This window comes from Colletotrichum aenigma (genome assembly GCF_013390185.1).
Source record: "Colletotrichum aenigma strain Cg56 chromosome Unknown KSG_Cg56_contig08, whole genome shotgun sequence".
Lineage (NCBI taxonomy): Eukaryota > Fungi > Ascomycota > Sordariomycetes > Glomerellales > Glomerellaceae > Colletotrichum > Colletotrichum aenigma.
This window is the reverse complement of record NW_023500914.1, coordinates 2,378,049-2,394,464: the sequence shown is the minus strand read 5'-3', so window position 1 is coordinate 2,394,464 and position 16,416 is coordinate 2,378,049. Positions and strand designations below refer to the sequence as shown.

General features: G+C 52.8%; 2 protein-coding genes across 2 annotated transcripts; one reads left to right on the top strand and one right to left on the bottom strand.

Moving 5' to 3' along the window:
* Positions 1-3,319: 3,319 nt before the first annotated feature.
* On the top strand, positions 3,320-4,762 carry ltmF-0 (Indole diterpene prenyltransferase ltmF; the record flags this gene model as incomplete). The annotated part of the gene is made up of 2 exons (XM_037327398.1): positions 3,320-4,578; positions 4,633-4,762. 2 exons carry the CDS (start codon positions 3,320-3,322, stop codon positions 4,760-4,762), a joined length of 1,389 nt encoding a protein of 462 aa, XP_037174073.1.
* Positions 4,763-9,147: 4,385 nt separating this feature from the next.
* Positions 9,148-10,365, bottom strand: CGCA056_v012153 (uncharacterized protein; the record flags this gene model as incomplete). The annotated part of the gene is made up of 2 exons (XM_037327397.1): positions 9,148-9,373; positions 9,467-10,365. The coding sequence occupies 2 exons, from the start codon at positions 10,363-10,365 to the stop codon at positions 9,148-9,150; spliced, it is 1,125 nt and encodes a 374-aa protein (XP_037174071.1).
* Between the last annotated feature and the right edge of the window lie 6,051 nt (positions 10,366-16,416).

Sequence of the window (16,416 nt, the reverse complement as noted above, 5' to 3'; positions counted from 1 at the left end):
GTCAAGCGCGTCAAGCGCATCATGAGCCGCAAGCTCGAATTGAGAAGATGGCACTCGCCTTTGTCTTCAGCGGAACGAATGTTTGCAGATTCCTGAGGTCGATTTTAAGTGCATGTGCCCCCAAACCTTGGTGGCAACCCCCCACTCAGAGGGTTTCCATGACGAAAACATAGCAGACCAGACGAGCAAGATGAAAAGGGTTGTTTGCGCAATGAAAGAGTTTGAGACTCAAAGTCAAACATGCAGCTGTCAGAACTGCTTCCTCGCCTCGTGGCTCTTTTGGGCAAGCTTTGATGATGAGCGTCCCAGATAGACGGGGTGGGAGGGAACCAAGCGGGTGCTCAGAGCAAACAGAGTTGCAGATGGTGCCGGGTGGTATCGATCACGAATTTCGTGTCTCAGATATCCGACTGGCCAACTGGGAAAAGTCCGGACTACCGGCAGAGACAGTACTTCGGGTAGAGATGAAGAATGATCATCAAGTCGATGACTGGAGCTTGGAAAGCTAGGGGGAAATGCGGTGGCGGCGGCAAAGAGAAGGACAGGACTAGGAACCTGGAGGACGGCTATCAAGGACACATGATCATGAGGTTCCATGATTGAATCAACAATGAGCCGTTGCTCATCTTCAGAAAGATGCCGGATCTCTGACTATGCTGATGATGTTGAGATGCTTGTTGAAGGCTCTTTGCAGGTGTCGAGGAAACATTGTAGAGGGACTGCGGACCTGCATGTCCAAAGCCACTAAACAAAGACCCCACTCTAGGTACTTAGTCAAGCTAGCCTCTAGTCTTGTCGTTTAAGAGCGGATACACAAGCATTCTTAGTGTAGCGGTTATCATCCCAGCCTTCCATTCCGAGAGAAACTGAACAGCTGGGGACCGGGGTTCGACTCCCCGAGGATGCATTATCTTTTGCTCTTTTGCGTATGCCCATCAGCTGTCGATGTGTTCTGCCATTCTGGTTGATTTCGAGTGGTTGATTGTTGGGTTTGCAGAGCCTTTTGCTCATGTGCATATCTTGCACAAAATGCGCATAATGAGAGATGCACTAAAGCCGACCCTGTGATTGGCCAAAGAACAGCCAACATCGGGCACTCGGACCTCCAGTCTAGACTTCAGTGCGACAAACACCACGTCTTCCAGACGCCGCTCCCGACACATCAACCTGCAGCGTGTGTTTCTCTCAACATGTGCGGCTTGGTGAGTAAACATCCACAGACTGTCAAAGCATCGCAGCTTTCTACCTTTGATATGTCAGCCAAGAGCCTTATCTTTGGGGTCAAACAGGAGGAAGAGCGCCAGGTGATGTCACTGTACCGGACCCGGACGGTTTCCACAAAGCGCATACTTCCGTTCTGCAGCTGGCAGCGGCCAAAACCTCACCCACAGAATAAATTCAAAGTCGTTTGATTGTTTGGCAGCTCTATTTTGCCTTTCCCTCCTCTATTCCAAATGGTTTTCCGTATGAATTCTGGATGAAGAACATTCGGCTCCGGTAGGATCATCAGAACTACTCGACATCCGAATTCCCTGCCCAAGAGGTACCCTTATTCTAAGATCTGATCCAAGGATTTAGAGATGTTTCGTGCCATTTCCAAAACTCTTCTTCGAGTGACCAACACCGGCCGGTCCCTGCATCGCTGCTTATCTCTGCTTGTTCTCTCCCGCGCGGCCTTTGGCAATGACACCGCAAGTGCGCTTGAACTGACCCTGGCGCTGGCGCTTCAATAGTTGCCTTTTGCTAATAGTTTTGGTCTTCAACTTCACCCTGAACCAGACTCAATAGCCTTTCTCCCGAACAACTCGCTCTTCATACTCACAAGGCAACCCCCATCTTGGCTCAACTTTACTTCATCACTCGCAATTGCGTTCAAACCTAGTCTAAGGTGCTTACTCGCACGGCATTACCCATCTCTCTTCGTTTTCCCTGGTGAGTGCCGAGCCTCCCGGCCAACCCCAAACAACATCGACCCAAACCATCGACATTCACCAGACCGCGTGTTCGGCATGCAGACCACAAACGTCAACTCTTGACAATCACGCACCTCGGCTGGCGCGCCACTGCGGGAAAACTACCCTCATGGCTACTCTGTCCCGAGGAACAGGTCTCACACATCCATGCCCGACGAGTGGGGGGCCTTTCATCCCATCTTTTGCGCCTTCCATGTTTCGAAGCTTCCTTGCACCTCCTTGTCTCGAATGGCATCGTCATATCGGGAGTCCGAGGGAAAATTTTCAATACCTTAGCCTACCTTCCCTTCGAGGAAGAGATGCGACCAAAGCTTCGGAGTCTATCTCGATGCTCTCTCCTGCCAAGACACCCCCAAGCTGCTACTGCGTAGGACGGCGTTGAACGGCGTTTCTGCCCCCTCTGCGCCTCACCGGCCCACTGACACTGCGGTCTTGGCTATCGTCCTGCTTCTTGGGTCAACGACTGTGCTCGCTCTTGCTCGTATTGAGTTTACTCTGCAGACTTCCCGGCCGAGCGTCATGTGCAAACGCGCAAGCTGCAGCATGCAGATCACCAAACTGTTTTTGACAACATCTGACAGAAATCTGCTTTGTTTCTGCCTTTCTGCAGTCACACAACGATTGCCAATCATCCAAGCCACAATCATTCAAGAAATGGCTTCAATAGAAGCCAGATGCAGGCAGATCCAGATGCGGTTACGAGGCCGAGCCTGGCCCAAGGATACCACAGAGGCCCGTTCCCATTCTTCATCATAGTCCCCGAGCCTCCCCGTCGACGCCGCCGGGGCCACCTCCGACTCAAGTGGAGTCCTTTCTCTCCATGTTTCCCAATCCGGCAGTCCGGTTGAGAGAAGAGAGGGTGACCGCATCTCAATGCGAGCCGAGGGGTGTTGCAGTCGCCCTGCGGTTCGGTTACTTGACAGCAAACATGCTGCCCGATCATCCTGCAAGCTTCCTCTTTCGGACATTGTCAGAGTTCGCGGCCCTACGGCGCAAGCCATACGATCCCGGACTGCCACGCCCTCGGCAGGGTCCTGACGTTGGCCCACCCCGGCATCAACCCTCCGTCACAGTCCTGAGGCTGCCCGTCGTCCCTGCAGAGCACCGGCAGGCCGTAACGAGCCAGCCACCTGCGCGATGACAGCCAGTTTCAGGATCAGCCGCGAGAGAACCGTTCAAGGCTGCCTGGACTTGCAGAATGCTGAGCCAAGTGGCCGGGACAGCATGGAAAGATATAACTTCGTTATATCTGTCGTTTGCTTTCTTTTTCGAAACCGTCCCACGTCTACCTTATCTTCAGTAGCAACTTGTGAACGAATCCCAAGTCTCCTTCACATACCGCAACAATGGCGCCAGCAATGACAGCTTCGTCGTTCAGCTCCGGCCGGCCGGCATTCCCCCTACAGCTTTCACCAACGGCCTTCAAGTCATCATTCGCCCAGACAGAGATTCCCTCCCCGAGAAAACTAGCAAAGCAAGAACAGAACCTATGCCTCCCAGCACAAGACAACCTCTTCATCAACAAGTCAGATCAAGACTTCTGGGCCGTCCGCTGCGCAGAAACTCTTGACGGCCTTATGAAGGCTGCCGGCTCCTACACCCCAGCCCAACGCGCCGCCCATCTCCAACTAGTATCAGAACTCGTTATCCCATCTCTCGGTCCCCATCCCACTAGCGCCCCGATAAAGCCGCTGCTCACTGCCGACGGCTCCCCATTTGAGCCGTCGTGGAACATCACCGATTCGGGTGCCTCTTCCATCCGCTTTTCGTTTGAGCCCCTCGGCAGACACGGCGGGACCGAAAACGACCCCTTTGCTCAGAAGATGATCCCTGCCCTCCTCCCCGCGCTGCGCTCGTTCGGTGACAAGGTAGACACCCGCTGGTTCGAGCAGTTCGCATCGGCCCTCTTCCTCAATGAGGCTGAGACGAAGGTTGCTCTCGAGAGACTCGGCCCCGGCCACCGCGCCCCAACAGCTTTCCTGGCCTTTGATCTCGATGGTGGCAAGGCCGTTTTCAAGACATACTTCTTCCCCGTTCTCAAGCACATCGCGACCGGCGCCTCCACGGAAATAGTCACCTTCGATGCCATCCGCTCTCTCTCCCCCGGCGGTGAGCGTCTTAAGCCGGCCGCTGATGTCACGGAGGAATACTTCAAGAACTGCCCCTTCCCCATCCCCGTCGAGATGATCGCCTTGGACTGCATCGACCCCGCCGCCGGCGCCCGCGTGAAGGTCTATGCTCGCACGTCATCAAACGCCTTCAACGTCGTCCGCCAGGTCGTCACGCTCGGCGGCCAGATCAACGACGAGGCCACGCTCAAGGGCCTCGAGGAGATGCGCAGCATGTGGCACCTGCTGCACAACGAGCCGGAGCCCTACGGCGACGACTTTGACAAGAAACCCAAGGTCTGGGACATCCTCCACAAGGGCATCTGCTACGGCTTCGAGCTGAAGCCCGGGTCAAAGTGGCCTGAGGTCAAGTCGTACGTGCCGCTGTGGCAGTACGCCGATAACGACGCAGTCATTGCTGCCAACCTGGCCAGTGCGTTCAAGTCAAGAGGATGGCCTGTGGCCGAGAGCTATGAGAGCGACCTGCCCAAGTGCTTGTGAGTTGTTTCCGCATTGCGCCCATATGTGATCTTTGCTGACTGGTGTTTTAGCCCCCGTTCGGACCTGAACCGTGCAACTGGTACACACTCGTACATCTCGTTTGCCTTCTCCGAGAAGAAGGGCGCTTACTTGACCATATACTATTCCATCAAGCCCAGCGACTCAGTCCCAGCTCTCTGAGTGCTGGTCAAAGATGTCGTCGCATGGTGTTGTAGCGTAGTTTGGTGATCTTCTTGGCACATGTTTCAGGGATGTTCTTGCTCTTAGGCAGTGCGCCGTGCTTGGTGGCCATGGCCACTTGGCAGGACATACTCAACATCGCTCTTTTCGTATTTATGGGTAATTTGACGAATGATGGTATTGGCATGGGATTCCTTAGATGATATATGACATGAAAGATTGACATAGTTTCGATAAATTATACCTTCCTATTCTCTCCGTCTCTTGTCTGTGTTATCAAAGATGGGTTGCTGGCTTGGCAATTCCTGCATCTTACGTGACGTAGAGAAATATCCACTTAAATCTGATGATCGAGGCTTACAGCAAGTTACCAAGCACCCAGACATCACCACATGCCTATATAAATCGAAGTATAGTCAACCAACGTCATTTACAGGGCAAATGTCGCAAAAGCCCATTCTTTGACCTCAGCGGTCATCGTTGGAACAGACAAAGACTATTGAGGAATCCTCACTGCGATTGTTTGTCAACTCACTATCCCTCTATCGTCCTGTAATCGCTTCAAAGTATCCACTGAGAAATACATGACTGGCAAGAACGGTTGGTGTTCATCGACGATGAGTAGCATGGCTACCCCATCGGGTTCGACCGTTCAGGCCCGGCCACCTGATCTGACCTGTGGCACCTTCTCCGGCAAAGATGTCCCGCTCGCCGTTGGCTGAATCGTCTCCATTGAGATTTTGAACGAATTGGTCACCACAAGCTGGATCCTAGCTAAGTTCTCAGAACTATATTGTGCGATGAGGAAGCAGCTACCTTCCTCAACTCTACCGTTTCGATGGCCGAACGGATTGATCGGGCTGGGAGCAAGCAGACCACCGAAGATGATCTCGTCAGAGTGAAGCAGGCCCCTCGGGACTGATTCGCATCAGAGATGCAAATATTTCGTTATGGCGAACATGTCGACCCTGTCTCCTTCAGCCTTTCGGCATGAGAACGATACAATAGTTGCTGAACCATACACATAGTACATCGAATAGCTTCGTTCCTTCAATTTGGACAATTTCAAGCTGCAATGCATGAAATACAAAACTAATAAGAAGGCTTAGGCATTTCTACGTGGCCTTGGGTTCCATACTATCTCGTAAACTTTTGAGTCGGTTGAGCATTTTATTAAGGGTTAACAAAAGAGCCGTGAGTGGGTGGTCTTGTAGCCCTTTAACACGACAGCTTAAATGGTAATGCCAGTAGTTTGAAGACTCACAAGGTGTTCATCCACTAACCTAGCTATCTAGCCAGTATGGCCATCTAATTACGCGGCAAGCATGAGATTTTCATCATGGGCCAACATTTCCGCAGTATTCGCTTACTTAGTCACGCAGAAGGGGGGAACCTTCGGAAGAACGGTAATATGTAGGGTGAAATTTCATCCCCTTTCCACCCCATCGACTTCACACCTTGTGCCGGGAGCGAAACCCTCTTGTCATGGGAAGCGAAACAGATGCATCAAGATTTGGCTGCACCTTGCACTGACTATACTAAGAGGTTTACATACCAAACGCAGTACACATCTTGCCTACTTGATGTGGAAAATGGGCACTGAATCACAGCTTCAAGAACCAATGATGTCAGTGGCGGATGTGATTGAACAATAATCTGCTTCCTTTGTGACATCAATTCATCATTCACGAGGGCAATGGTTACCGTCTTCAACTACACCAATCTCTTTCTCTCAGATAGCGCATTGAGTACCAAGTATTGGCCCAAATGACTCAAATCAACCACGAGCGATGAGCGCCAGAGACGACGGAGTCTACTCCAGCCCGGCATTAAGTCGCTTGATGTGCAGGACTATGACCGTTCAAGATGTCTTCAAGATCACGATCTATCCATGTAATGCCGTTTAGTACAGCTGTTCGCGGAATTCCATTGCTTGAACCATTCAACCATGTTGTTTCTGCGAGCCTGTATTTAAACATTGCTGTGCTCCTCGACAACCCTCGCAACAGTCCGTGTTTCCTACAGCAGACTGTCGCCGTGGTTTCCATCGCGGACCACTACCTCGTGCCGATTATCACTAGAGGGTTGAGTACTTAAAGGCCTCTGGAGCGAGAAGTCTCCAAGTAGGAACGGCAATGCTGGGGAAGCATGAAATTGGAGGCAATGGTAGCGTTTGCCACAGCCCGAAAAGATGGCGTGGAGTCTCCTTCTCACTTTCAACCCCTATGGAACGATGACATGGGAAGACTTCTGCTCACGTCTTGTTTCCGCATCCATCATCTCTCCCAGATTATCACCGCACGTCAGTCGTTGACAGGCAAGGGCTGTGGACGACGAGTGCAAGGCATATGCCCATCAACAAGGGATACAGTCCAGAATCGGTAGGTGGCCCCGATTCGATTAGGTGCTATCAACAAGGTATTGACCAGCAATCATTGCTGCTGTTTCCCAGCCTATTGAGATCGAGATAACTTCATTTCATCCAGTTGAATACGCCGTTAACCATGTCCACTCGATCTTACCTTTTCACCGCTCGTGTCAATACATAAAGAACGCCTAAAACATTCAGAAAGTCTGGTTAAAGATCAGACGCTCTTTTGGCGCTCCTCACTTTTTTTTGAAGCTGTCGATGAGGCTTTGAGTATGGCTCCATCACTCCCACAGGATCTGCATGTAAATGAGCTCACGAAGACAGAGACACCTCTGTAATACCGTCCGACGGTTATTTGATTACAATTCACGCAAGACAAGAGCTGCCACGGAAGGCGGCGAGGAATAAAGTCTGAAGTAACTGTGTTAAGAGTAAGCCTCATAGCCATGATAAGGACATGAATGCAGATTGGACTTGCGAGATGAGCATTCTAGACCATGCTTGCTTCGAATCGAAGCATGCCTATTGCTATGGAGTTTGAACATCGATATTTTCCGTCAATATTTATACCTTGCTGCGTACCATACAATACGGTTGGATGCAGATGAAGAACCCCCGTTCAATGAGCGTATCCCTCGACAAGATCTCTGACATTAAAGACACACCATTTCGTCCTTCGACTAATTTCTACTTCCCAATCATCCTGTCTGCCTTCATTCATAGCGTCTGGGTACATTCATCCCGGCCTGGTACCATTCTTCAATCAAGTCCAACCCGGTGAGGGAGAGCCCGCTGAAGCCAACGCCATCTCCATTCCCCATCATCCGCGACGTAATCCTCAGGAATCCACCAGAGATTACAAGAAAACACGACATGAAGTCTGTGTGGGAGGATAGCCACTACTACGAGCGGCCAGCGGATGCAACTTGACGGCCGCTCATCCTCTAATCGCGACTTTTCATTGAAGCTGGGAAATGCACAGCAAATTTTGCCGCCGGCTCTTCTTCAACACGAATAAAACGTAACTTTTATACCATTAAGCTGCCAAGCCTACCTGGACTGAAACCTTCCTCTTTTCGCCATGATCCCCAAAGATGGGTGTGAAGCATCAGAGTAAGGATGAGGGTCTTGAGTAAATAAAAGCCATATCTACCTCGTGGGTGTTTATTTCCACCGACCCCAGCGAACCAATCATGAGTTAACTCCATGATGGGCGTTGCGAAGTTTCCGACCACACCACCCTGGACCTGTGCCAGAGCAGCACCTACAAGCCGGTGGGTGATGAAGACAAACCTCCGTGACTCTCCATCGCGATGGTATTCAGAGCACACTCTACTGGCGAAGAAGGACAGAAGCAAGAGCATGATCCGCAATAGTTCCACTTGCGTCGAGGATGCTACTGATGTGGCCTACCAACAGCAGGATATCAATGGATGCTCACATGGGATGTGCAACCGACGCAATCAGCTACGGTTCTGTTGGTCTTCTCACCACACACTGGTTAGACGAATGTATTTGATAAAACGATGTCGACGGAACCACGTCATTTCCACGTAATCAACGACAATAGCCTGCAGTCAGTACAGCGAAGTCAATAGAACATATCAGGTCTCGCCAGGAAATTTCAAGTGAAGGAATGTGGGTATTTTCAAGCCTATGGATACAATCTCAAACCCTTGAGTTATGCCGCTGGTGATGGATGCCGGAGCGAGTGTGCTTTCTGTGCTGATAACATCCAAGCCACTGTCGTCCCCAACTTCGATCAAAACCAAAGATGCAGCGGTGTTTTCTTCCTTTGTGAGATACCCCCCTCCATGTGACCAACCCTTTCCTGTCCTGGTTCCAACCTGATAACGCCGCTTCTTTATGAGATGTGTGGTTTCCTCTCTTGTCCAATCTTTGATTGTCATATGGTATTTTGATTTTTTTCAGTCCCGACCTTTCAAAAGCAAAACGAGTAAAATAGAAAGTGGTATCATCAGTTCGCACGATTTCTTGTTTCGGTTCCAGCTGCTTAGACCTGGGCGGTCTCGGTCTTGGGAGCCTCCTCCTCGTCGTCCTTGTAGGCGGGGAGGTCCTCCTGCTCGGTCATCAGACCAGCCTTCTCCTCGGTGGCAGCAGCCTCGCGGTGCGAAGACTTGCGAGAGCGGCGGCGGCAGTGCTTGCGAGCGAAAGGAGACTGGCGGCGGACAACCACACGCCAGAGGCAGACGACAAATGTGCCGACCATCATGCCAATACTTGAATTCGTGTTAGCGGATCTGAATCTCAAATAAAGAGGGGTCACGCGACCCCAGATAACGGGGGTTCACGACAGGGGATGAAACACTTACATGCTAACACTAACGCCAGCAACAATGCCGATGAGGATGGGCAGGAGGATGTGCGAGGTGATGTTCTTGGCGAGCTGGCCCCAGGTGTGGTGGTGCTGTCTGAAGTGACCAGCGTTGTGAGCGTGATGGCCGTGGTGGCCATGCTTGCCGTGACGGCCCTGACCGTGCATGCCGTGCTTGCGACCGCCGCAGTGCTTGCCACGCATGTTCCTCAAGATGGCGGCGCGCCACTTGCAGTACAGGGTGGTGCAGTCAGCGGGAGTCTTCTCGTCCTCCTTGGGGGTGGGGATGGTAGTCTCGGTCATGTCGACGTTGGCGATCATGAGCTTGCCGTCGGGGGACTTGATCAGCTTGACGTTGACATTGGGGACGTCGCTGACGAAGCTGTTGCCAACCTCGATGATCTGAAGGTCAATCTCGAGGAGCTCGAGCTGTTGGTCCTTGTCCATCGCGACGGGGCGGACGGCAAGGCTGTAGCCCAGCTGAGGAGTGTTGGGGTCGGCCTTACGAGGGTGCTTTGTGGCAGCCTCGGTGAAGGCGGGAACCTGAGGAGCGCGGAGGGCAGAGTACCAGGAGGCGGCCTTGGGGTACAGCTCGAAGTTGTTGACGAGGAGGTGGTCGAGGCCGGCGGCGTCGGATTCGACGGAGAAGGTCAGCTCGAGGTGGTTCTCGATGTTGGTCATGGTGTGGTAGCGGCCATCGTGGTGCCTCATGGTAAGGGGGCAGCCAGGGCAGTCAAGCTTGACGAGCTTGTTCTGGATGCCAGTCTCGGAGACAGGCTGCTCGAAGGGGAGGGAGTTGACGATGTCGTTGTCGGCGTCGGAGATCTCGGGGACGACGACGAAGGCTTGCGTGGCCGTGATCGCCAGGCCGGCGGCGGCGAGGGATTTCAGCAACATGATTGCGGTGTGTGTGGTTCCTCAACGTCTCGTAGATCGATGGCAGAGGATGCAGAATTTGGTGTATCGCTGAGTGTGGTGAAGTGTGTTCGACAAAGGAGAAAATACAGTATCGAGTGGCAGTCTTCAGAAGAGTGAAGGTTTGGGATTTCGAAGCCGGTGTGGGAGGAGAGCAGGTGCAATGACATGAGTGCTGTGTCTATGGGTGGAGCACAGTACATGGCGAGTGCTGCGTAAAGGGACTACGACCAGCAGGTGCCTGCCTTACGACGCCAGTACCTTACGCACCACGGCCTACGCAGCCAGGTACCTGCCGGGCAAAAGATGGGGATCAGGTGTCGAGTGGCGTTACGAATAGGGCGAGGGGGAAACTGGCACACGCTAGGCCTCTCTTTAGTGACCGAAGTCACTGCCCTCACACGTTTGGCGGCAGCGATACATGCCGAAAGGGCCGCTGATTGAGCGACTTTCCCGGAACGTGCGGAGAGGGATGGGGACTTTTCTGCGCATCCTTGACTGCTGATGCTCGCTGATGGCCGGTTTTCTGCCTGAGGTCTCAGGCCTAGTGCCTATCGCTCAGCCCGATTATGTCATTCGCCCATCCCTTCCTCCTCTCTTCCCCTTTGGTCCCTTCTCTTCGCTTCCCCCCCTGCCGCTGCCGCAGTGCCGCAGAAGCAACACGAAGAGTCGATCGGTCTGGCGCATTGCTCACCTTGCCTCACCTGTGGCCCAGCCCAACCACTCACAGCTTCGCATCTGCCACTCTCAGTCCCGTCTCTCTCTCACCCATGACGTGGGACCGGCCCAGCCACTCGCTGCCCGCGACGACACGACGTATCGCAGGGCCGTGGGCATTGAGCGTGTCTGTGCAGAAATGCAAACTTCCGCGCGCTTGTTGACTCTTTCTTGCCTGTCCCTCTCCTTCTGTCCTCCTCTCGACGCAGTCCAGAAAGCTTAAGCACAAAAACGCAGCTCCCTTGCGTAACCTTGCCCTTCTCTTGACATGCTATGACGTCGACGGCGTGTAACTGCGTCGACGGTACCGAGTCGACGAGAAGCGCGAGGAGGCAAGGAGGCAAGGAGCACCGTACACAGACGAGCAGCTGAACGACTCCGAGTAAGCAGCACAGAAGTCAGTAGAGAGCCCCAACTACAGTCCGCAGTGCCGTGCAGTCCTGTCAATCGCTCCGCTCGGCCAACACCGTGTAAGGGGTGGTTTCGTCAGGTCTGAAACCCTCGTCGCCGTATCATCATCGTGATACAGCCACGCAGAGAACACACATAACACACGAGCGAATCCACTTTGCCCATACAACGGAAAAATAGAGAAAGAGACGAGGAAAAAAGGGTCCATCCTCTGATGCAGCGATGCTGGCGTACCTCACCACAAGGTATGGCCGCGTAGCATAGCCGCAAGCGAATGGCATGCGGGCGTAGGTATCCATCTTGACAACCTCTCGTCCCGTGTCCCGAGACTCTGAGCGGGCGCTCTGCGACGTTTGGCAATTCCCGGAAGTCTGGACACGTTATTTCCCTTTCCCCGTCTCCCGTGCCGCTCGTGGCCGCCGCCATCGTCGTCGTCGGCGCGGGGGGCTTCTGGAATAATGCACAAAAATAATGAGAAACCAGCTCGGTTTTATGAGAGTGTCTTGTTAATGAAAGGACAAAGGACCCGTTCCTACGTCGTGTCAGTCACTTATGCACTCTCTCTCGGTGAAGACCGAAGGGAAGAGTATCTGTGGACAGCGCCACGTGGGATATTATCCGTCTTTATGCTTATGCTTCTTTTTGTGGCGGTTGTGCTGGTGGGACGTGGCTGAGATACGGGGAGCTGGGCCCTCAGTAATGTGGCGATGAAGGCGCTCAACTGCCAGCAGCCTTGGTCAAGACGGAGGCAGTGCCAACTTCCATCAAAATCAAGCGACAAAGGCCAAGATGTGGTAGGATTCAGTTGACTTTGGAGCTGTCAGGCAGAAATCACTAACCTAGCTTTCTACACTGAACTTCATATCCTGTTGTTGACGAAACAAACTCTGCGATGGCATCATTCTCCTTTCTCTAGACCTAGGTATCGGACATACTGTTCAGGAAGCGGCGATATACTTGTATCTAGCACTCTTTTCTGCCCCTGGGTACTCAGCTTTCACGGATGTCTTTGCCAGATGAAAACCTATGCCTCCCGGCGGAAGTAACCCAGATATGTAGACAGCATCGAGTAGCAAACGCAATGAACCACATAGAAGGCAATGGTCCTCCGAGCCTAGAGCTGGCAACTCTCTTTTGGTGACTTTCATCTGCCATATTGCCTCGTCGAGAAGACCCGTTCGCTCCCCGTCATGGTTCTGACACACAATAAAATCCAATCACAGTTTGCTCCCGCAACTGACTCGGTCCGACGACCTCGCCTCGTCCGGACATGACCGCCAACGCTTCTTCCGCAGAACCTAGACTCTGCAGGCAGAGTATAGCATCTGAGGATTGATAGTGACGATAGCTTCCACGAAGCTTCCGCCACTTTGGTATCCCAAGCACCGGCCGAACCTTCTGCACCCCAGAGTTCACGTCAACCTTTTGCCAACGCAAAACCTACACGCCAAGATAGTTGTTCAGAGAAGTCTGATAAGCCGGGCGGACGGATCAAGCATCGTCAAACATCCCCAGACTTTCAAGCCAGGTTGCCTGCGTGGCCTAAGCCCGTGGTCGTCTGTTGATGCTTCAACCAAGCGTGAGCGTCCGAGCTGGCGTAGTCAAGGTCTTACAGCCGGAGCGGCTGTGCTCTTGTGATTGTCGCGTCGCGCAAGATTGAGTCCCTGCCGCTATTTCACGGCTGTTGTCCTCGACGACATACTTGATATGAGTCTCTCGATATTGAAGGAGGCCGTAGATTTCGCGTCTCCCTCCAACCCCTATCACAGCACCACTTGGTGCATATATACTCAGAGCGGTGGCATAGGTGGTCGAGGTCTAGTGACCGTATTCGTGATCTCGACTTAACCAACCTATGTGTTTGATGCCATATCCAGACACTTCCGGGCCGTCCTCAAGCGGCGATACTGTATCATCCTAAACGCTGGCTGGTATGCTATGAGGACTTCGACCAAACAAAATATAAAAACTTCTCAATACTAGGTAACTTCAAGGACAAGTAGCAGCCTGTGCGGTTTCTATGAGTCGAAGCGTCGGATCGAACAAGTCATGAACATACCACTTCAAAGCGTCGCACAGGAATGTCTTGACTGAATGATCAGGACAAGTGGGAAGCCAATTGCCAATAAAACCTAGTCGAAATCCGCGCTGAAAATGTCTTCTCGGCGAATAGAGAAAAGATAGTCAATTGACAATAGTTTGCCAGCTCATCTCCAAAGTATCTATCTGAAGCTGCGTGAATTTGCTGTACGCATTCTTCCACTATATTTCTCGGACATGTGCAAGGACTGCCTTGTTGTATAAAGCTCAACAGCAAGCCCCACGCGAGGGAAGGACTTAAACAAGCCCTTTTAAAGGCAATTTCCGAGCATGTCGTATGCGGAAGGTCATACGCCAAGAAGGTTGATCCTCACGACCCCTTCATTGCAGTGGTACACTGTTTCGCATCAAGAGCGTCTGGATATCGCGCTTTACACGCGGCGTGTTGGCAGACACAAGCGATAGCTTTTCAAGACACCCACGACACCTTCTTTGATAGACTTTGTGGTTGGAAATGATCACCTGCGCTCAAAGTCAACTTAAGCCAATTGGATATTCAGACTTTCAGCCCACTCCCGGTACCTTGATCCTTTGGCAAGATCGACGCCCCGCCGGAATGTTCGGCGAGGATGTTGACGATATCTCGGGCCGGAAAGTGGATGCCCTGCTCGCCCACTAGTCCGGAAACCGGAATAGATGTTCGTCGCACAAGGCTTCGCGAATGTCCTTACGTCAAATGAAGGGTTCTCCTAAATTAAGGAAACAGCAAACATGATCGACTTTGAGTGTTCTACATAGTCGCCCAGATAATCGGGCCTTGTCGTCACAATCCTAGGCACGCCAGTCATTGGATTGGCAGGCGGAGCACTTCTTGGGATCTGTGTGTTGCGTCACGGATAGATGATGCTTGTCCACCACGAAATGTCCAGACCCAAAATTTGGTGAACGCCTCCACACCGGAGGCTAGATGGCGCCGTGGGGCCGAGGGTTTGACGTTGATGAGAGTCTGCGGGAGCTAGCGCGTTGCCAATGAGAGCAGAGCTCGCAAATTAGCTTAGAATGAACCGCCAAACTCAAATCCTCATATGGCGCCGCGGCACGCCTTCAATATTGCCACAGCAGATAGCTTGTACTTGGTAGTACTAACCAAGCCGTAGTTCGTCCCTGACACTTTGGCTCGGAGATGACGTGCCGTGGGCAGATAAACACGACCGAGGATCAGGTCAAAATCGGTGAACGGATCACCTTGGCCTGCAAACCGGGCGAATGCACGCTCAAGATTTGTTGCTCTGGAAGACGGCAGACCCGCGTAGCCGTCGGCGCATTGTTTCGTTTCGTCCCAAGGTCCACGTGTGGATGGCGAAGACGGCAATACAAATTGTGCGGAGACGAGAAGGCGAAAAACAGTCATTCGTGTCATTGAGTTTTGTCTGCTGCTGCGGTTATGCAAAGCAAAAATCTGTCGAGTCGAAGAAGCCGCGGTGGCTTCTGGGACAGGGCATGGACCCTTGAGCTCAGTCCATGCTGAGCGATTTGTCTGGACAATGCCATCCTGAGCAGACTGAAGCTTTGCCCATGCAGCGGGAGCCTTACCTCAGTATCAAGCAGCCGCCCGAGAGCCATTCATTGCACGAGGGATTCGAGGGGAGATCATGAAGTTGTCAGAGCTTCCAGCTGAAAATTGGCCAATCTACGGTGGCATCGACGGATCTACCCAAGGGCGTCTTTGTACCATCAGATTGTCGAGCGAGCCACGGATTCAACAACTGTCATTGTTGAAGGTCAAGAAAAGGGACCACGTGGCAGGGTGCATTCTTGTAGGAGTTGCGCCTGACACAGCCAATTGTGACGGATATAGATGCCGAAGTAGCGGGACGCCTTCTGCAGAGGGTGTGGCCCCTTTGGCCCTGTTCCATGCGTGCAGCATGCATCTGGCAGCTGAAACGCGTCTAGAACTCGGCGAGCAGTCTGCAGAACAAAAAGGCGCATCTGCAAACGCATCCGCCGCATCTGCGGTGGACAGTTGACGGTGGATGTATGTAGGAAGTAGGTGGTGGTGGTGGACGGTGGGCACCTTGTTCGTAGTGGTTCCCGCGTGGCCTGCCAACCCGCTGTGCCCCCTCACGGCTTGCGCCCGTCTTGGGGCTTGTTGCTGGTTGGGTGGAGCGGCCCAGTGACGAGGGCTATCTCGATTTGTCCGGCTTGCGTTAAAGAATGCAGGTGATGAGCAAGGCCGTCAGTTTGCTGTGCATCTCGGGCCAAGGAGGAAGCGCAACATTGGGCACCCTGAACGGACGCGCAGAGATGTCGCAAAGTGACTGGTGCGCGTCGAGGTGTTCCTGGTTTTCCATGGTGTTCCTGCAGGAGGGATGATTACAGGAACTCTGGATTCTGCACACCGCAGGCAGACCCCCGCTCAAATGCCTTTAAGGTAATGCCGATCAGCGTTCTGCCGCTGGGGTTGAAGGGATCCGAGGCGACGAGTCACAATGGCAGGGCGAGATGCAACAATGAATTCCCATTCTTCCGCCTCTTGCGCTCGCTTGGATCCGGACGGTGATGTTCGTATTGGCCGGTCATCGTGTTGCGCGGCGAGCGAGCCTGCATCGTGCAGCCAATTGTCGACCAAGACTCGCGAATTAGACAGCAGTCTCTATCTGCAACTGAGGGCGGAGTTGATCAAATGCCTCGGAGGCTTGCCGACTGGCGTGTCGAGTTTGAAGGCGGGAGAGGGACGGGGCATATGTCTTCGGGGTATTTTCCTCTCATTTTTTTGTGGCAGACATCAGCTCAAGGAACGAGACGTTTCAATTCGTCCCGTCTTGACGTGGAAGGCGCCATTCGGCACAGCAGAGGTCGGGATGT